Source organism: Melopsittacus undulatus, chromosome 1 (assembly GCF_012275295.1).
Source record: "Melopsittacus undulatus isolate bMelUnd1 chromosome 1, bMelUnd1.mat.Z, whole genome shotgun sequence".
Taxonomy (NCBI): domain Eukaryota; kingdom Metazoa; phylum Chordata; class Aves; order Psittaciformes; family Psittaculidae; genus Melopsittacus; species Melopsittacus undulatus.
In genome coordinates this window covers 86772931-86794577 of record NC_047527.1, presented here as the reverse complement: position 1 = coordinate 86794577, position 21647 = coordinate 86772931, and the positions used below count along the sequence as shown (strand labels likewise).

The window sequence follows — 21647 nt, the reverse complement described above, 5'->3', positions numbered from 1 at the left end:
CAGCAGCAGTGTCTCAATGTAATTTCAGAAAACAAGCACTTGGAAAGCACATGTTAGAAACAAGTGGGTCTGGATCACCTTAACAAGCCAGAAGCACTTAACTAGTAACTCCTCAGTAGCATCCCTCCTTCATTTAAACAAGCATGGTTCTGTAACACAGCCCTTGCAAGAACCAGCCTTTTCATGCTGCTACCTATTTATAGCTATGAAGTCAGCAGCATCAAGCAGACCCAAACATAGACAGAGCACCACGAAAGTTCAGTCTATGCTAGAAGTGGAGCCTGAGCACATCAATACTGAAGCTGGAGCCATAACAGAAATTCACCAGACTAGAAATGCAGATCTAGAAAACTAAAGTGCTGTCTATTTACCTCAGCCAAACAGCCAATAACTGACCAGGTAGTGAACAAGAGTGCCCGATTATGATAGCAAACCACAAATATATGTAGTTCATGATTGAGTAAAATCATAACAAGATGATGGTTCATACCTGTGTAACACTGCAGTACTTGAAAAAGTGACCTTACCATAACCTATACTTTTCTATATAAAGTTCCTACACTGATCTATACTGAACAAACTTTTCAGCTTGGCATCCAACTAGCTAAGGGAGAGGAATAATCAAACTCATGTACCCCTAAGTGTTAATATTGAACTTCTCATTTAGAAACAGCATGTCAAGATATCCCTAGGGCAAGCTTAGGATCTCTGGAACTACTGTTGTCAAACTGGCATCAAAGCCAAGCATCAGCTTTGCCAACTTGATGGATGTTTGGTGAAGTGACCCAAGTGGTGCTTTAAGTAAGGTTACATACAGCCTTGTACAAACTACAGAAACAGCAAATATGAATAAAGCTGCTTGGTACCATTTTAAACTAAATTAGGAGCCATGAATATAGAGGACAGGGAAAAGAAATACTGCAGGAAGACGGAAAGAGGGGATTTTTATGTGTTTTATATAAAATATAAAATGTACAGAACAAGCAGTGAGACGGCACATCGGAGGTAGGGCCCAATTCCATAGCCCTTGTGCACTGTGCTCACTAACCTGGGCAGTCCCTTTCGGAGGGATGCAAGATCTTGTGATCTTGTAAAACTGCAGCTATTACTACAAATATGCTCAGAGATCTAACAGATGACAAATTTTCAGTATGAATTCACATACTTGATGTATCTCTGTAAAACACTGATGAAATGTTCCAAAATCAGGGCTCGTCACCCAAGGCCATTCCTTTATTTTTTTACTTTTACAAAGTTGCCTTTATTTTTTGCCATCTCACAGCAGTGACCTGCCTCACAGGAGACGTGCACCCCTGCAGCTCCTTGGGTTTTATGCATATCTCACATCTGCTGTAGGGTAGAAGGAAGCAGGTTGCTTAATATCTTGAAAGCCTGTCTGGTGCTATCATCCACCCCGGGACACACTCCTCTCCATCTGTTTTATCTCTCCAAGCATCCCTCTCTCCTAAAACCATTCCACATCAGGACATGAGCCCTGGACACATACAACTCTTCCCTCAATGCCAGTGGGGCGCAGCTCCTGCTTGCAAAATTCATAGAATCATAGAATTACCTAGGTTGGAAAAGCTCTCTGAGACCATCAAGTTTAACCATCACCCCAGGACTGCCAACTCCACCACTAACCCATGTCACAGAGGGCCTCATCTAAACGGTTTTTAACAGTTCCAGGGATGGTAATTCCACCTCTTCCATGGGATGCTGTTCCTGCAGAGCTTTGAATTCTCAGCAAAAACTGGCAAAATAAACTCTCGAACCAGAATGAGAAGTTAGAAAGACAACATTACTATAGCACCAGGTGCATAGGGGATTGGTTCGCCCATCTTCAGCCCTCATTGCCTTGTCCATGGCTATGTCTCTATACATGATGGAATATCATGGAATCACAGAATGTCTTGGGTTGGAAGGAACCTTAAAGTTCATCTAGCTCCAACTCCCTGCCACGGGCAGGGAGGGACACTTTCTACTAAACCAGGTTTCTCCAAGCCCCATTCAACCTGGCCTTGAGCACTGGCAGGATGGGTCATCACAGCAGTGCATGGGCTCAGCTTGGGCTGAGACGAGTGTCCCACGAAGCATTCAGTACTTTGACAGCGGGCGAAGCTCGCAGCGGCTCCCACCACCGCCACCGCCACCACCACCACATTAGGACCGCATAGAGCCGGCACTGCCCCGGAAGCGGCTGCGCTACCGAAGCAGGCGGAAGTGACCTCAGAGCACATCTTGTTCCCCGCCTCCCTCCCCGTTGCTGTCCGGTGTGTGTGTGTGTGGACAGCCGATCGGGTACTGTGACCGGAGCTCTCCCGCCCGCCGTGCACGGCAGCGGATCATGTCCCTCCCGCCGCTACAGCGCCTGCGCCAGGCGCCGCGACACCTGCTGGTCTGCGAGAAGGGGCACGCGCGGCACGCGCGCTCGCGGCACGCGGCGCACGTGCGGGACCACGCGTACAACTGCCGCGTGAGTGCACGCAGCTCCCTGCCTGCCTGCCTGCCTGGGACGGGTGGTAACGGCCGTTGGGGGGCAGCGTGAGGAGCGGGTGCGCTGAGGGGGTCGCTGGCCCGGCTGGGGGTGCTGAGGAACGGTGCTGGCCGCGCCGAGGGAGGAGGGCGGATGGAAGCATCCGTGCCTCCTGGGCCAGACCGCAGCACCGCGGGCGGAAAGGTCCCCATGGGTCCTCCTGACAGCCCTTAACGGGACGCTTTGGTGGCGCTTCACCCCACGCCAGGCGGTTCTGTGGAAGGTTCCTCCGACCTTGTCAGCTGGCCGGTCTGCCTCTTTTTGTGGGAAGGAGAAGGAAAATTGGCCCCGTTGGCTTGGTGGTCTCACACAGTTACACAGCACCTTGAGGAGTGGAAGACCGTGCAGACACAAACTAGAAGAGGGGTGACAGTGCTGCCCACCCAGTCCTGCAGGAAGAAGCATCCACAAATTCCCAGCCCAAGCAGCAAGGGCCTGAAGGAGTCCCTCAGCAGGGAGGGACCTGGCAGCAGGTGTACCCTGAAAGCACTCAGTCTCATGCTGTCCCTGCCTCTGCCAAAGCCTCCTGTCATGCTCTCATCAGCTGCTTAATTGTTTTGGATGACTTAATGTGCAAAGTCCAGTTTTTGACAGCTTGCTCTCTTTTCTTCGACTGTTACAAGTTCCAGTCAGATCCTCTTGCCATTTCCTTAGTAATTTGTTTTCAGCAGCTAATTAGAAAGCTTCCTCCTTGTGTGGCAGGAAGCCCATCTGTCAGTTGTTACTTCTCTTGTGTATGTGTGCAAAGGGAGATAAAAACCTGTTCTCTGAGAGCTTTGGGGAAAAAAAGTTTGAGGGAGAGAGAGAGGAGGAGCAGGGGGACTGACCTTTTGGTGTTTGGGGATAGTTGCTGGGAAGCATGGTACTTGCCCATGTAGTAACGTTTTCTGTGGTCTCCTGGCCTTAAGAGTTCTCTTGATCTATGAAACACATACAGGCATGGTTTTAAACAAAAGGGAAATTAAAGGTGGGCAATGGGACCAAAAGACAAAAATGCTGAGTGTAGAGTAGGAAGAAGCGCTAGGTGCTTCTCCCTTTTGAAAGTCAGTTTTCTACCTTAAATTAATCAGAAGTAAGAGCCTTTTTTGTGAGCCCATCTTCAGGCTTTGCTCTGATAGCGTGTTCACTCTTCTGACCTCCAAAGTATTCCACACAGGAGAGTGCATTGATTTAAAAACTAGTTGAAATTCTACTTTGGTCTTCAGTTTTCCACTGAGATTACATAAATGCTTAGCCTACATTTTTAGTTATAACTGCTTCCTGCAGCAAAGGCTGAAGGAAATGTTCCAGTGCAACATCAAGCTAAATTTATAATGACGTGAAACAAGATCTTAACTCATGCTGTGTAAAGGCATGCCTTTACTTAACACCTCAAATGCATATAAAATGCATATAAAATGCAAAAAAACCCCAACAAACCCAACAAACCCAAACCCAAATAATGTATTTAGAGAACCTAGAGACTTCGTGTGAATTGATACATTTTGAAGACAATAGCCTGATACTATTTTTTCTTCATCTCATTTTGGTGGAATATATTCATGTCCTTGCAAAGTAGAGGTTTTATTTTGTACTTCTTGGTTTTCTTCTAGAACAGATTTTAGGATATGATTTACATTACAGATATTTTCCTAATAGGTGTCTTTTTTGATCCCCGAATGTGGCTTGCTACCTGAAGTGCTGAAAAGCACTATTGCGGATGTTGGAGAGTACTACCTGGTGAGGAATTTACCAGTTCATGAATTGGTTGCTCATGATTTCATTGATGCTTTTGTGAAGAAAGGTAAGGAAATCAGAACATGACAGATGCAGTAATAATATATTTCTTTTTCATAGCACAGTAAAATCTATTAATATTTCTTCCTCTAAAGGAAGAGAAGAAAAAGTACAAAGAAAATTTTGTATTAATTTATCTGCTTTGTGGTGTGTCAACATTTGTTTGCACCTGCTGGGTCCAAACATTTTGCGACTGTTCCGTCTTCATTTCTCCTTATGCCATCTTAATTTTGCAAACCAGCTATGAAGAGGGCTTCCATGCATCCTCATACCTATTTATTTGACATCTCATCTTTATGCTGATTCCTGCAGAAATCTGCTCCCTTCTCCTTTTCGTTCCTTCTTATTTCAGCACAGAGTGGTGGTAGCTGTGTTCCACAACATGCAGTAGAAAAAGAGAAAAGATGCAGCCTCTGCCCAGCCAGCTCGCTATTGCATACTCAGAGCATGCTGTTTTCATCTAGCAGGGCCCACTTGTTTGGCTTATGATAACTATTGTACCCTTCACATGATTGCCCGGGAGGAAAAAATAGCTTGAAAGGGGAAGGGAAGGAGAGCAGAGAACATGTAGATGAAACAAGAGAGTAGATGTTTGCTTGCTGGCTGTGGGACTCTCTTCTTATTTCCTTTAGTCTCATTAATGATTCTTATGCCAGCAGTTTTATGGAACCACTATGACATCTGTACACAGAGTTTACAGGATCTGATGCCTGTATTTTGAAAAACATTTGGTTGTGGCAGATAATGCAGCAAAATAGAAATGTGAGCATCTTGCCCCTTGTCTTTATATGAACGGATAATAGAAAAGTGTCTGGGGTTAAAAATGGGGTTTTCAGTTTCTGAATGGGGAAAGTTGCAGGTAGAAAGAGGTGCTTTCATATCGGGCCATATTGGTAAGGTCCTTCAGAACAGTGCCGATTCAAGGTTTATAGTTCATAAAAATAATAACAAAATGCTCTTTTACTTGAGAGGGCAAAAAAAATTGATGAAAACACCACGGTTTAGAGTGATTCAAATGATATTTGGCATGTTAAAATATCTTAAGATGAATCTTTCATATCGTCATGTCTCTTTAGAGACTGCAATCTCATTGTTTTCTGCTTTACTATTAAAGGTTCATGCTACGCGCTTACCTATAAAACAAAAATTGATCAAGATAATACTGCAGCTCTGCTACCAAATGGTATGTTTTTTTTTGTTTTTAATAACGTATTGATTATGGTTTGGGGATTTTTTTTAAGGTAAACTGAAGAATGTAATGGTGCTTATACTTACCAACTTAACCAGAAATACATTTGGATCAGGAAAATGCTCATTTTAACTCTTTTTCATCCATACTGTTAAACCAGGTTCAGTTCTGTAGAGCGTCCAATTGTCAGTGCTTCAACTATAATTGTGAATGCTACAGAGGATTATTTTTGTGAAAACATTGCATTCCAGTTTCTTGTTTCCTACTGGTCTTAATGACAGAATTTGAAAAAAAAAATAAAATTCAGCACTGCTTGGAAACACTTTTCTTTTTTGAGAATTATGTGTTAAAATGCTCTGTTTCTCTTCTGTCACAGTTTTATGACAAAATGTCAGGTGGTATTTTGAATGCAGAGAAACTGATGAAGTTATTTGGGCTTCAAATATGTCTTTATTTCTGTTTAACATTAGATCAGATGTAATAGAAACACAAATTGGTCTGTCAGCCCTCTAGCCTCAGGTGCTGTAATATGCCAGGTGCCCATCAGGGCATAAGTAAATTCAGATTCTTCAGAGGAGGAATTCTTTATGTGCTCTTTTAGCACAGTCCTAGCAAAATGGAGACAGTGATTGAGTTTGTGTGATGGAGTTGCTACAAGCTATGCACAATTAATGCAGAGACAGCACTACAGTTCCGGGTGATGCCAACATTTGAAATCTTTAGCAACTGCCTTGTTTGTTTGTATTCTGTGTTAATACTGTTACTTGTACAGTAGAACCAAAAGGCTGTGGTAGAGATCTGTTATGAAGTTTTGTAGCAAGGGGCATCTGCCAGATTTGGTTTATGAGCATGGAAGTGGAGTTGTTCCAGCACATATCTGCTCATCGCTAATAAGCAGAGTTAGATGAATGTGAGTAATCCCACTAGATTTGGAGGAACTGCTTTTGTATGTTTAGTTGAGCAAAGTGTGCATGAGTATTTACTAAATCAGAGCCAGTTTTAATGTAGAGTTCAACCAACAACGCAGCAAATACTAGGGTACAAGTGGAGGAAGGATTGAGCAATGAAGGGAGGTAGTACAATAAAAGGTATGGCTACCTCAGTAATAGCATTACACTCTTCTCATTCTAGTTCATCAGACCTCTTTAATAAAAGGGTAATTGAGTTACAACACTTTTTTCCTTTTTTTCTAATGGTTAGTCAGGTAATCTATTTATATGGAGCTAAGGAGTTTGGAATACACTAATAATACCATTGAGCCAAAGGTAACATTGTATAAAGTATACAGTTCTCAGAAGACTTCAAAGGGAACTAAGTAAAAGATTGTATTAAAAATTGTTTTGTTTATAGGAAATCTAATTCTGTCGGTGGATAAGGATACTTATGAGGAACTTGGACTGCAAGGTCGCCCTTCTAAATATTCTGGCAAAAAAGTAATGAGATATAGTAAGTATTATTTATATTAACAGTGCTTATTTCAGATCTTTTGTTGTGATTTTGTTACTATTATTATTCTGTAAATAATTAAAATAATGCCATCTCATGTATTAGAATTCACAGTAGTTGATGGGTAATTACATAAAACTTTGGAGGAAACTTGCTATCAATAATAAGAATTTTGGCAAAATGGGACATCATTTTACCATTCAGTTTGTCAAGTAATAAAATGTATTATGAAATTTCCATCTGAAAAATAAATGTAACTTTGTCCTGGGATCAGTTCAACAGTTGAAGAAGTGTCATTGCTGTATATGTAGCTTTTGGTGTCAGAAATTGTAGCTTTTCTTGCTGCTAATGTCTTGCATAATTACCAAGATATTTCTAAGGCGCTGGTTTGGGATTTCTGTCAGTGCCATTACAGAAAGAACCTGTCCCTCCAGTCACTAGAAGGCAGTTTCAGATTATATCAAAATAAGGACAGCAGGAGGTAAATGTTTGTTTACATAATGAGTCATATTTACATAAAGATGTAAAGGTGCATATAATATGTGAAAAGGAAGTTTAAAGTTCCTTGGTTTCTTTGGAACTTTTTAATATGATAAACTTTTGAGCAACTTGGTCTAGTGGAAGGTGTCCCTGTCAATGGCAGGGGAATTAGAACAAGGTGATCTTTAAGGTCCCTCCCAACCCAAACCGTTCTATGATTCTTAATTAATTTAATATTAATATTTATTTCAATTGGTTAACAGTTGCTTTTGTACATTTTTGCAGTTATAACTATTGACTTGACTGATTCCGGCTTTCATCCTGATAGCAAGAAACATAACAGAGTGCTTTGGGCCTTAAAAGAAAATAAACCTTTAGAATTTGACTTCCTACTAGCTTGGTATCATACAGGTAATAAGAACTAAATGTAAAAGTAAAATCTAACTGACATGAAATCCAAACATTTTTAGTTCACTGTTCTTTTGTAGTGATTGTCTAAATGCATTTTTAGTGGAAGGAAAAGTTAGACTAAAATGTGTTTGTGTGTGGGTTTTTTTATTTGTTTCGCTTATTTGTTTGGGGCTCTGTGTGTGTTAGTTACTAAACAGCAGAACATTTCAGTCAGGAATGCAACAGTGATTTGTAGTAGATACATTAATTACTTCATTTCCATGTCTCTGGATTGCCCTGGATTTCTGGGGTAACTTTCCTTGTTTCATAGTGCTGTCTCATCGTTACAAATTTGTGACATATGTAACCATTAAAAATAAATGGTTTTTATTAATATCTGTAACTTATATATTTGGTGTAATAGTTAAGATGGGGAGCTTCCATTTCATCACTAGCTGTAGGACATATACAGAGTCCCTATTTCCATCATGTTCTGTGTACACTGATGCGGACACAGTCCCTTTTTATCATTTTATTCTCAAGCACTTGTTTGAGACTGGAGGAGAGTAAGAGGTTGTTATAAGAAATGTTATTGTCTTAAATCACCTTTCTTCTAGTATTTGTTTATCTCCTGTTTGCTGGTTACATTATTTCTCCTCTGGATTCAAATATTGTTCTTCCTCTGAGGGCCCCTTTTCAAAGTCGGCAGTTCCTTCTATTACCTCAGAACTGGCTGTATCTAGGGATATGTAATATTTGCATAGAATTGTCAAAAACTGCATGAGTCTATACTGAAAAATAAAAAAAGGTTTTCTTTGTCATAGCTGTGTAGCTTTTAGTGTGGTTCTGCTTTGAGTCTCCACACTAGTGAGGAGGGATGTTAGAGAGGTCCCCAAGAATGCTTTCCCATCTGCTCCTTATGTTGTTACCTTCCTTGTTCTTCAGGACCAAGTTTGACAGGGAGTTAACTGATCTGAGGAATTAAAGCTGCTTCTAAGATTCTTTAGTAGTGTCCATGTTTCACTTTCGTTCTTCATGTTTCCTCTCCCCCTTTTTAAGTGCTAGTCATACAATAAGGACTCTTCTTTGTTTGGCACACAGCAGTTGTTTAGGGGTTGCAATTCTTGTCCTTGTCTTCAGAAAAGAGTCATAGTCAAGACTTGCTACCTAAACCCAGCTGAGGTGGTGTATCTTCAGGCTCAGCTTGCTTAGATTTGTTGATCATAGGCAGAGAGCAAAATGCCTCTAGGGCTGGTAAGTTTCTTGTGTTTGTTGCTGCTAGTGTTAGCAGCATTCAGGAAGATTAGCATTCATTTTTCCTCACTTTCTTATATCCAAAAAAGGAGTAAGGTCAATCATTTCCTGAATATTGAGTTAAATCTGCATGCCTTTCAGTGCAGGAATCTTGTCCTCATAACACATGAAAGACATTTATAGCTTTTTATTAATAGACATGAGACATAGTGTGTATTCTGCTGGAAGGAGAAAAGAGCTGCATTTTGTTGAGCTAATCCATGTCCTCTATGAGCATTCTGTGTTCAGCCTTCCTGCTGATAGCTGCTGTTCTTTACTATGGCCAGCAATGCTGCAAACCTATAAATATTTGTGTCACTTTCAAAAAGCAGGACTTCCTGTTTTCATACCTGTTTTTCCCACTTAGTAGTCCTGGCACCAAGAAAAACAGAAAAAGGGGGTATGGAGTGTCTCATGTCTTCAGTGACAGAGGGAAAACAATAGTTTCTTCTCTATTTCTGCAATTTCTATGACAATTCTAAATGTTTATTGGCTGAAGTTGACTGGTCTCCAAAAAACTTTGTCAGTGTGCCTGGTGGTTGTTGACATGGAAAGCTTTGCTGTAGCTAGTGGAATTATTCTGTTGGAGTCTTGACTGTAGTCTCTGGCATTTCCTTAAGTTCGGGCTATAGCTGAGGCTCTCATATGCAGCAGACATTTAAAATGTAGATTTTTTTTATATTTGACTGAGAATTCTAATATGCATCGTTTGAACCTTTTGGTCTAACAAATACCAATAGGAAGTACAGGCTGAAGGAAAACCATCTGTTCTAGCAGACTTCAGACTTAAACGTATCTGTATAGAAGTACGAAATTAACGAGTTTGGTGGCTGCCTTTGTCACTGTGCCCTTTGGTGCTTGGGCAGCCTTTTTTGAAGGATGACTAAAAGGGATCAGTTTAGCTTCCTTTTTCTACTCCCCCAAATGATTGTTCTTGAGAGAAATATGGCTGATGGAGTTTAGGCAGTCCATAATTTTTTACAGCAATTCTTGGATATTGTGTTCTGAAGTCTTTATCTGTGGATATAGAACAAGGATTCCACAGACCTCTGTCCTGTTTTTGAACCTCTGTTTGTGCATGTATTTCCTGCAGTATTTGAATACTGTGCTGGACTTCAGACTTCTTCTGAATAAGGTATTATTTCTTGGTCTCCTGGAGACCCATTGTTACTTCATGAAAACAGAATACATTATCTGGAATTTCAAATTTAGGAGAATTGATTCTACATCAGTTATCTTACTGCTTCAGAAAGAAGTTGGTTGATATTTTTGAATTTGCAGTATGCTTGCTTAGGTTAGGCTTTTAGTCTGGGGTACATTTTGGAAACAGTTTACATGTGTTCCCTTTCATGCACCCTTTCATTGTCTTCCTTTTCAGGAACACTATAAATTCCTCTTTCTAATGAGTCCACTCTATTACTTGGCCAGTTAATTCGGCTTCAATTTCCTATTGACAGATCTATACTTGCTAATTAAATAGTAAATTTACTGAGCTATGTTGAGTTGCTGGATCTCACACTAATTTTTATTTCCAAGAAGATAAGGTTTTGCCAGAGATAACACCATGTAAGCAGTTTTACACACCGCATTTTCTTGTATACATATACAATGGTTTCATGGAGTCAATGCTCCTTTTATTTAGTAGTTTTGTAACAGCTGTTTATGTTGTTATGTTGTTAAGGTGCAGAGGGATCAACACTGGTGTCATACTTTTCAAAAAACCAAATAGAGACCCTGAAGCCAAAAATAACATTCAGCACATTAAGGGACTTACAGTGCCCACTGTTGGAAAGTAATGAACTATATGGAAAGCCAGAGGAGTCCTGCAGTACAGAGGAGCTGTTTGAATGGCTAGGTGCTGTCTTGAATCAAGTTAGCTTGTAAGTATTTGAATTTGTTTGATCTTTAAATACATTTTAAGTAAGGAAGCTGTTATTTTAAGCAAGAGTTGAATAAGAATTAAGAAAGACACATTTGTAAATGGGAAGTCTGTTACACGCTTAAGCATTTGTTGTAAGTCTTGAATAACTTACCTGTTTGTAGGGGTACCCATGTGTACAGGTTTCGGTTGAGATAGTTACCTTTCTTCATAGTAGCTGGTATGGTGCTGTATTTTGGATTTGTGACCAAAACAGTGTTGATAACACAGTGATGTTTTAGCCAGAGCAGTGCTTACAGTGTGAAGGTCTTTTCTGTTTCTTGCACTGCCCTGCCAGTGAGTAGGCTGGGAGTGGGCAAGAAGCTATGAGGGAACAGAGCCATGACAGCAGACCTCAACTGACCAGAGGATTGTCCCACACTATATGGTGCCATGCTCAGCAATAACAGCTGGGGAAGGAAGGGTGGGGAATGTTTGGAGTTATGTTTGTCTCCCAAGTCACAGTTAGACACAATGAAGCACTGCTTTCCTGGACGTGACTGAGCATCTTCCTGATGAAGGGAAGTAGTAAATGAATTTGTTAGCTTGTTTCACTTTCCTGTGCAACTCCTTCTTTACCTGTTACATTGTCTTCATCTCAATATATGCCTTTTCTCACTTTTACCCTTCTGATTCTCTCCTCCATTGCACTAGAGGAGAGTGAGTGAGCATCTGTGTGGTATTTAGATGCTTTCCAGGGTTAACCCACAGCACCATGACATCTTGTGTATTAATTTCTTGGCCATTAGTTGCTTTGATATTAATTTAGATGATATACGTAGATACTACTTATTTGGTATAAGTTCTGATTACTAAGATTTCCTGTAGAAGATTTAAAGTGACTGTTGTTTTTGCTTATTTTTTGTGTGTTTGGTGTTTTTTTTGCCCCAGAGACAACAAATCGTCTAGCTTCTTATCAACTTATTGCTGTCCTCAGCCGAACACAATTGTGGAAAAAGCATTTTTGTGCACAATCACAGGCTTTATAATTCCTGAGAAGATAATTCAGTTATTGGAGCAGCTGTGGTAAGGACTGACAGGAGTATACTACTAAAACACTTGTCCTCTAACACTTTTTAATTTTTGAAATCACTCTTAAATACTTCTTTTCAGTAGTGCTGTTACAGGTAAATAGCAAAATACACAAAATGAAGAGGTTTTTTAATTAGGAAATTAGCAAGTAGTTTAATATTATTATAATAAAGCAATAAACAATTTTGGATACTTTAAATTTGAAAATGCCTACCCTGCATTCTAATAATAAATTTGCTTTTCATCCTAATTTCTAAGAAACAGTGGCTCTGCTGAGTTCCTGCATTTTTCAAATTCCCCGTCTATGAAAATCATATGATTTCAAATATGTCTCATTTAGTATTTTTAACTACGGATGTGTCCTGTGTTCAGCTATAACAATTATTTTCCTCCTTCTTAGTAGCTGGTACAGTGCTGTGTGTTCAGCATTAGTCTGAGAACAACGCTAATAACATATGAATATTTTCATTGTTGCTAAGTAATGTTTACTCCGATCAAGGACCTTTCAGTCCCTCATGCTCTGCCACTGAGGAGGGGCATGGGAAATGGGGAGGAAGCAGGGACAGGACACCTGACCCAAACTAGACAAAGGGGTATTCCATACCTCAGCCAGTGAAGCCCAGTATATAAACTGGGGGGAGTCACCTAGAAGGCCAGATCACTGCTCAGGTTGGGGTGGGTATCAGTATAGGTTGGTGCATGGTGAGCAGTTATACTGTGCATCACTTGTGTTTATTGGTTTGTGGGTTTTTTTTTCTTTCCTTCCTGTTTTAGCTTCATAATCTCTCCCCCTGTTATTTCCCTTATCATTATTATTATTGGAGGTAGTAGTAGTAGTTTTGTATTACACTGTAGTTATTGGACTGTGCTTATCTCAATCTGTGGGATTTACATTCTTTCAGTTCTCCTCCCCATCCCTCTGGGAGCTGGGAGGGCAGAAAGAAGATGGAGAGTGAGTGAGCAGCTGCTTAAACCACGACATGGTGGAAAATATGATAGAAATCTCTTTACTATACCAAAAAAAGTATCACAAGATCAAGTGCAACGTAGGACACTGGAGAGTGATGGAACAGGGTAGCTGTAGATCTAATTCAGTACCAAACTACATGATCTTAGTGTATGATGGATCTATGTTGTATCTGTCTGTACTTTGTATTAGTGCTGCTGATAGTAAATTCTGGAAGCTCCTTGATCCATGTGTGAGATGACGCTTGAAATACCTGGTGGCTAACAGTTGCAGCACTGACTCATGACAATATTGCTGTTGTTTTATCTGGAATATGGTCATTACTCTTTGAGCAATTTTCAAATCCTGTGCAGAAGACCTCCCTGGGCTAGGCTTGGAACACAAATTTCCTTGGCTTTTATTCTTCTCTGTCTGGCTTTGATTATTTGTAATCCATTTCCTTCCTGGTGGTAAAAATATTTGTGTCATCAGAGCCTGACTATGTTTCTTCCTCCAGTGTCATTTTTCCCTGATAGCAACTGCTGATAGTCAATGTTTTAATTTTCTGAAAGACATTGCATGCTGTAGGAAATTGAGAACAACTACTTTGCAACTTAGAACTTTCTCTTACTGCTATAACTTTCAGGTTTGCCATGTCTAAAAGTGTGGTAGGAATAATCACTAGTCAATCTTCTTTTGTTTCTCAATGTCTTCTGATGGAATATTTTCTCTTGAATTTATGTATTATGGACTAAAATAGGTTCATTTAACTGTTAATTATAAATTTCCAGTATAATGCCTGTCTTTGACTTTTTGTACTTGATCCTGTATACTTGAACATGCTGTCTATTCAATTATAATTATTGATTACCTTGTCTTCTTTCTTGCAGTTGCTATTTTGGTGAACCAAAACTGGCGTGTTGGCTGACCTTAACTGTGCATGGCTTTGCAGACAGCCCTGTTTCCTGGAGAGAAAATGAACATGGTTTCCACAAGGGAGGAGAAAACTTGTACAACTTTGTTATTTTTAGAAATCTGGACTACTGGCTTCAGATGGCTGTAGGAACTAACGATGATTGTCCTCCATAAAGCTACATCTACACAAGTTGTTTTCTAATAACCCCATGTTACTGTACAGAAACCTAATAAGATAATTTTTATAAAAGGAATCATAACAACTACTGAGAGGCTGTATATGTTTTTACATTACTTATACCCTTTAAAGGATGACCTGCAATGGAAGGAGTGGATTTTTGCTTCTTCACTGTCATACAGTGCCTTCTGAAAGACTTCACAATTCTAGGTTTAAGAAGATGTTTTGGAGAGTTAGAAGTACTCGGGAATTGACTGTAGGTGGTTTCCTTTTATCCAGAAGTAATTTTGGAATTTGAGAGTTAGTTTTACAGATTGCTAGCTAAAATATTTGTGGGGAAAGCTCATTTTGGGATTTAGTGTTTTCTTTCTTTACATTAAAGATCTGTAAACCCTTCAAATTCATGTTTTAGATATTTCAGCCTACATGCTGGCAAATAAGAAAAAAAAAGGTGAGGAGGAGGAGGTATGTGACAGTGGAAGGAGCACCCATTAAACATGGAAAAAGGGAAGGCTTACTGCTGACCTGCATTTTTGATTTAGCACATTAATGTCATCAAAAAGAAGTTGATTGTTAACAGTGATGCAAAAGGCTGCTGCTTGCTTTCTTGATTGACCTACACACACTCACACCACCACCATTCCCCCAAAACCCCAAACACTACTTTTTAAATAGCTTATGGTTCTTGCTTACAGGACAACTTGTGGAGATTTCACTGTCATGTTATTGAAGGCACATTTCTGGGAACAAATACCTCAAACGATGCAGTTGAAGTGAAATGGATTTTGTTAACAATAAGCAATAATGCTGAGTGCACAGGCAGCTATAAAGAATGCAGGTTAGCTCCTGTTGAAATCAATGAAAGGTTGGATGGTTTTTTGGAGAATGGGTGCAGATGTCGGTTGTTTTGTTTTTTCTTTTATGGAATGGGTGTGTATCATTAAAGTACTAACGCAGTGCTAAAATGGAAGTTGTCCACTTGATGGAGTGAGAGATTGGTAGTGGAAGTTAGAGCATGTCTGTAGTAGAAACATCAAGATCTCTTATAAGGGTGAGTAGCACAGAAAAGCAGAAGGACCATGGGAAGCAGTTGAGCTTTATTTTTCCATCTGTTTATTTGCTGTATTCAGTAGGAGAATCACCTTGGATGATTTACTGGATAGTAAACCCAACCCCTTTTGCTCAAGTTTTGTAACACATTTCACAGACACAATTCTGATGAATCAGCAAACAGTTTTAATCCTTATGTTGTTTTTAAAAATTATCCTGCCGCAAGATGTTCTTGGTAGGTTGTCAGGAGTAGAGGTGCCACCTTGTCTCATGTACAAAGAGTCACACGATCACAAACTGAATGAACAAGAGTCTGGGAAACTTCTTGGCTTGACCCTTTACAAGTAAATACTTAACATGGCTAGCTCAGACACTATGTTTCATTATTATGTGTTGGTGCAAATGGCTTCAGTTGTTGGCTAAAGTCTGCTTTTGAAAGTGTCTGTGGAGAGATTATGCCATGTGTCAACTTTCACAAAAAAGAGACTAGTAATCAGAAGTGTCTTCCTTTTTCCTCTTAAAAGCTTGAGCTTTCCTGGAAGCAAAAGTTCTGATGCAAAGTTAAAAATCTTCAATCTTTATGAAAAGTTGAATGAAGTTTGTAGCTGCTCCAGTGACTGCACTCATCTTTCTGTCTGATTCTAGCAAAATTTTTCTCTTACAAAGCATAATGTATACTGCTTGGGGAAAGAAAAACGCTACCTGGAAGTAAGAATTTTGTATTGGTGGGTTTGTTTTCTTTACTAACCAAGAGAAAGGAGACAAATCTTATGCATATGCTTCACAGTAGTCCCAGCAGGAGTGCAGCCGCTGTGGCTCTGAAATGGCAGCAGTAGGAACAGCTGAAATGACTTTTCTAATTGGCACCTGACTGCAGAGCACCTTGGGTTTCTTGATGGGATGATTCTGGAAGGCAAGCTGAGGAGCAGGTATTCCAGCAATAACAGTTTTTCCAGCATGTGAGTATTAATGTGAATCTTTTACAGAAATCTTGGCAAATGATATGGGTCAACAGTTCCCTTTGCATCCTGTTTACAGAGGTAAAGGTCTGTGTTTCTCAAAGCTCAGTGTTACAGGCAGTCATTTGGCTGTGCTGTTTCCTACATCCCTGTTGTCTTTTGGTGGTTGCTTTAAATGGCTTTTCCAGTTAAGGATTAAAATGCTGTCTCTGAATCCTGTAACTTGAGGTGCTGAGTAAGTTTATAGCTTTTCTGAGTTTTCTTTAAACCTAAAGAAAGTATTGAAAGAAAACCTTGTGCTGTTAGTAGTCACTGCAGTTGTCTACTCCTGGCCTGTGTGGGGTGATACTGCATTAAGCAGATCCATGCTTTCGTAGCAAGGTCCAATGGTATGCCTGCCTGTTAGGAGACAGGCTTTCTCATGCTTGCTGGGCTTTGTAGTTGCACAGAAGAGGAACTCTGGGGTGGAACTGACTTCTTTTGTACCACCTGAGAACAACTGTGACCTGAGGGAAGATTTTCTTGGGGTGAGGGACAGGAGCCTGTTTTCTATGGACTGTAAGGATAGAGGGAGCATTGTGTCTCCCCAGGAGAGTCAATCATGGAGGAGACCCTTGCTGAGAAAAGGAGCAGGGGGTATTGCACACCTCCTTGGGGAGCAGGTTAGGAAGGATGGTCTGGATTTGAGGCAGGTGAGCAGTAATTTGAGGGCACATTGAGCAGGGCGCATGATCTTTAAGGTCCTTTCCGACCCAATTGATTTTATCATTCTATGACTGTGAGATGGAAACAAAAGCCTTTGCCTGAGAACGAAAGATGGCTGCTGGTGTTCTTGCCCTTTGTGTCTGTCTGTGAAAGAGGACAGGAAAATGCAAAAGGTTCCCAAGAGCTGCAAAAGTAATGGGGAGCAGCTGTGCACCAGCTGCTTCTGAGATCAAAGGGCTGAGTGCTTACTAAGAAGTTTTGCCTCTGGGGAGTGTTTTATCTAGCATGGGGAAGAAAAGCCAAATACCTGAATGCAGAGACAAGCCTGGGGTAAGCTGGTTGCATGATGAGTAGAGGGGATTTTTGTCTTGGTATGCGGACAGGCAGTGATAAGACACTTCTCGAGAGCTGGGGAACTGCTTTGCTTTAACCTCAGCTCTTTTGCTGAGCTGTGCATTCCTTTCTCTCCACTGGTAGAAGGAAAGGGAATTTTGTTGAGAGGTTACTGGGGGGAAGATGAAACCAGCTGAGAATGGGCTGCAAAGATCGTGTGCTTTTCCAGCTACATGGCTAGTTCATGGTTATGTATATGGGTGTGGAACAAACAGAGAACAAACTTTCATGTTGACAAAGGTGAGGTAAGAGCTGAGGCTGTTGGACAGTGTGTTACACAAAATCAATCTAAATTGAATTTATCTGCATTTTTGGTTTGATGACTCAGGAACCTGTTGGGGAAATAAAGGTATTGTGTCCCTTAACAGCAGGAATGGGAGCCTAATGGTGGTAGTACTCTTTGTGTGAGGAAGGAAATATCAGCGGCTGGGGGGGGGGGGGGGGGGGGGGGGGGGAAGAGGGAGATAAGGATGCCAAAAAGGACTTTGACTATCAGATTATAGAGATGCTGTTGTTTCAGAGAGAAAGCAGCATGATTCAGCACAGCCTAGATCTGGGGAATGCAGGAGAGACAAGAATGAGCGTTAATCTAAGGCTGCTTGAAAGGGAGTTGACAGGGCTTAATGGAAGAAGTACAAGCTTTGTTTTGGCTGCATCATGCTGCTGTTTATGGGGAATATCCATTTTGGACAGCCTAGCCAAGATGTGAAGTTGGATGTCTTGGAAAAATCCAAGAAGAAAGAGACAGGTTAATACGTCATCAGCCTGGGGATTGCATAGCCATCATGGGAGTGAGGGAGATTGCTCAAAGATGGGCAATAATATTCTTGTTGGAAGTAATTTGCATGCCTTTTATTATCCCTTGCTACAGAGAGGGGTTTTGGTTTATTTGTAAGGTTTTGGAGAGCATTATAGAAACATGAAGGTTTAGAACTGTCTTGAGATAGGTTGGGTGACCCTGATGTTGCTGTTAATTGTAATTAGAAGTTGGGCTGCTCACCCAGTGCTGTAGAGCCACTGTTGGGTTTTGCTCATGGAGAGAATGTCCCTGCTACAACTACTGCAAAAAGAAATGGTAAGGCAGAAAAAAAGCTAAAAAGGAAAACGGGAGCTTAGAGGAGTATTTCTTTTCCCCTGTCATGGGAGGGGCATAGCAAATCAGTGGCTGATCTGGGATTAGAATGAAGGCTTTTTATAGCTAGTCCAGTACTCTAGGTACTAGTTTATATATAGTTCCTCTGATGCTGTTAATTAAAGATTAATGCATGCAATTGACTGTCTTTAGTATTTCTTTATGTGGTATCTGTAGTGGAACATGCTTGAACTGTTTCTCTTAATCATTTTTATTCAAAGAACAAAACCAGAGACTAATTCAATTAGTTATTTAATAAATAACCACCTTCTGAATATTAACAAGAATTTCAGAAATATCTACTATAATCCAAGGCAACTCTTAATAAATGAATGGCCTCTGTTTTGTCCTTGGAAGTTGCTTCCATCACTACTTAAATACACTTGTTTTAATGCAGCTGTATATAGGAGCAAAAAAGGGGGAGCTAAAGTGACTTGAGCAGTTTTCAGCTTTCCAGAGAGCAAGGAGCAGGGTGCCTTGGCTATGCCAAGTTTCTTTTAGCTGGCTTCATTAGAACAGTTTAGTGGGCTTTAGTTAGTAGAATATGGTTATGTTTTACATGGGTAAATGGAGAATATCTTAAGCAGTTGTATATGCTGTTCTGTCCCCCTGCTGTGAAATACAGATAACCATTGATGCTAATAGTACTGTTGTCTAAGCCAGATGTCTTGGTTCACTAGATATCGACAATCTTTCTGCATGGTATGCTGGTAGGGTTGGAGACAATGCAAAGGGATTAAGTTTATTACATGATTACAGGTAGAAAATAGCATGTTCATTGATTTATCCTGAAGGCAAATATTTCTAATCTTTGTCACTGTTGAAAGTTTGTACCTTTCTTCAGTGCTACCAAATCAAATATGCATTTCAAAAGGATAGAGTGTAAGGCTTTACTGGAAGCTAGTGTTATTACATTGTAGTTTCCAAAAGTTTTTGTAGTTTGGCATGGGATAAAAGCCTTACTGAACTGCTCAGCACACTGCCGTTGGGACACTGATTACAATTTATGAAGAGAGGTTTCTTCTTTGTTGTTGAAAGAAGTCGAGAGTTTACATGGTCAGCTTTTGTAGGGCAGACTCAAAACCAAGCAGTTTTTGAGCCATTGGTTCTTGAGCCTGTTTTTCAGTTGGATACTAAATTCAACTTTTGAACTACTGGTGTCAGAACAAGATGTTATAACCCCATAAACTTACATAAATGTCCTCAAATATTTTTGTAAGCTTGATGTGATTTGTTTGTAAGCTTGGTGTCATTTGTTTTCCCATAGAGGACTTAATTGCCATATTGTGTACTTGCGACTGATTCGATAGAAAGATAGTTGTGTGTTTCAGACGTCACTGAAATTCATACTACACAGGATATCACATTTAATGTTAAATACTATGGAATTACAGTCTGAAACATGAGGAACCTCTGTATCTGTGCTGCTCTTAAAGGTCTATAGGAATAGTGGGCATTTAGCAATTCAGAGTAATTGATGCTTTGGCCAGGTGATTAAAGGTATGCATGTGACCAGTGTGGGTTTGCAAAGTCCATGAATTAAGCCTTTGAAATTGTGCAGGCACAATCTGGTTAGATCTGTAAAGAGCAGTGATGCCTACATAATTTTGAAGACTTGTAAAACACATGTAAAAGCAGAGCATTGTGGTGCCTACCTGTAGGCAGTTAATTGCCCAATGGTATTAATGGTCTCCAGGCTGGGTACCCAGTCCCACAAAGTGCATTTACTCTTGTTCTTGGAACAGGGATCCAGAAAAGCCAGCGTGCTGAGCAGTGAGCTGCCTATACCAGCTGGTAGACTGTTTGAAGGACTACAGTGCATCTTCAGTTTGAGACTGAAAGGCAAGGTTGCCTGAAGGACACTGGGATGTACTTGTAGCTCTGATAGCAAACTGCTGGATGACCTTCTACAAATAATGTCGCAGTTCTGTGCTGCTCTTACATTTTCCCCTTCAATGCAACAGACTTAGAGATGTTGCTTGCTTTGTAAAGCACTTGGAGAGTGCCATAGGTTATTATTTAGTGTTCACAGAATTCACTTCAGAACCTAGAATCAGCTCTTGCGACATCCATTTTCTTTTGAAGGCTACTCATCAGAAAGGGGTGATTCTGACCAAGGCTTCAGGACAAAATAAATTCTATCTCTCTTTTACTTGTCTGGAGGCTGATATAAGTGAAGGAACTGGTATGGGGTTTACTCTGCTTAAGGCAAGACTGTAATGTGCAGGAAAATGAGTCCATTTAGTTGGCAACATTGTAGAAAACGGGGATGAAGGGTAACTAAGGGTAACATGAAGTATTTGGATATTTATAAAAATGTGAAATGGCTTTCCTTGTTAAAAGAATGGTTGTGCATCATTAAAGGCTACAAAAGTGAAGTGGGAACATGCTTTCCAAATCGGGAGGAGAGCAGTCCTTAGCAGTTGCTAATCTGTTTATGTTCCAGTCATGCTCAGAGTGTGGCTTTGAGCTCTGAAGCTCCTGTAATTGCCTGGAATATGTCACTCTGCAGCAAGATTCATTGTTCTGTTCTCCCCAAGAGGAAGGCTGAGATTTTTAGCTGTAGGACTTCCCTTTCAGTCGAGCAGAGAGACATAACTAAATTCTCATGTATTGTTTTGTTGAAACACTATTAATTATGGCTTCCATTATATCCGCGTCAGTTCTATGTGAAGTAGGCAGAAATTGATGCATTTAGTGGGAAGCAGCCAGATTTATTTTGGAGATTATACACGAGTTTTAGGAGTGAGGTTTGGATCCCTGGTGACAGAAGTCCCTTAAACTTTGCAGGATCAGTGCGATGCTTGTTTGATTCCATAATTTCTCAAAAGATCAGAGAATTATTTTTTTCTTCCCTTTTTGCTCAGATTCTTGCTGCCAGGTTTCCTTTGTTACTCCCCAAGCAATGCTCAAAGCAATAGACACTAAGACAAATTAAATGAGAGTGAACTCAAAGCTCCATGCCTTGCATGAGGATTTAGAGGGGCCAGATTCAGCAGGGATTGAACATGGTTTTCAGGAAGCTGTATAAGATGTAGCTTCAAAAGGACTTCCAGCCCAACCTCACCCATGTTACTTTGCATGGGGACCTCTCTGTGCCTTCTCTTGAAGAGAAGGGAGTGCATTTTTAAATAGCAAAGAATTCCTGGAGTTTCAAGTCCCAAGGTATTGCTGGCCGTGGGAACCTCTCTATATAGCTCTTATGGAACTGGGAGCTTGGAGCATAGCCATGGCACTTCCATGAAAGGAAGCACACATGCTCTATGCAAAGCTCTCCTGATGTTGGTAGTCTGGGTGGAAAAGTTATTT

General features: G+C 40.4%; 1 protein-coding gene across 1 annotated transcript; it reads left to right on the top strand.

The window, feature by feature from the left end:
* Positions 1–2267: 2267 nt before the first annotated feature.
* On the top strand, positions 2268–14499 carry RPP40 (ribonuclease P/MRP subunit p40). Its single transcript, XM_005149916.3, has 8 exons — positions 2268–2476; positions 4175–4319; positions 5427–5495; positions 6852–6947; positions 7713–7838; positions 10792–10990; positions 11920–12054; positions 13897–14499. Exons 1-8 carry the CDS (start codon positions 2348–2350, stop codon positions 14093–14095), a joined length of 1098 nt encoding a protein of 365 aa, XP_005149973.2. The 5' UTR covers positions 2268–2347; the 3' UTR covers positions 14096–14499.
* The last annotated feature ends 7148 nt before the right edge of the window (positions 14500–21647 follow it).

Coding starts and splice junctions, on each gene's coding strand:
- RPP40 (XM_005149916.3), top strand. CDS start 2,348: ATGTCCCTCCCGCCGCTACAGCGCCTGCGCCAGGCGCCGCGACACCTG. Junction 2,477..4,174: donor ACCACGCGTACAACTGCCGC/GTGAGTGCACGC, acceptor TTTTCCTAATAG/GTGTCTTTTTTGATCCCCGA. Junction 10,991..11,919: donor GTCTTGAATCAAGTTAGCTT/GTAAGTATTTGA, acceptor TTTTTGCCCCAG/AGACAACAAATCGTCTAGCT.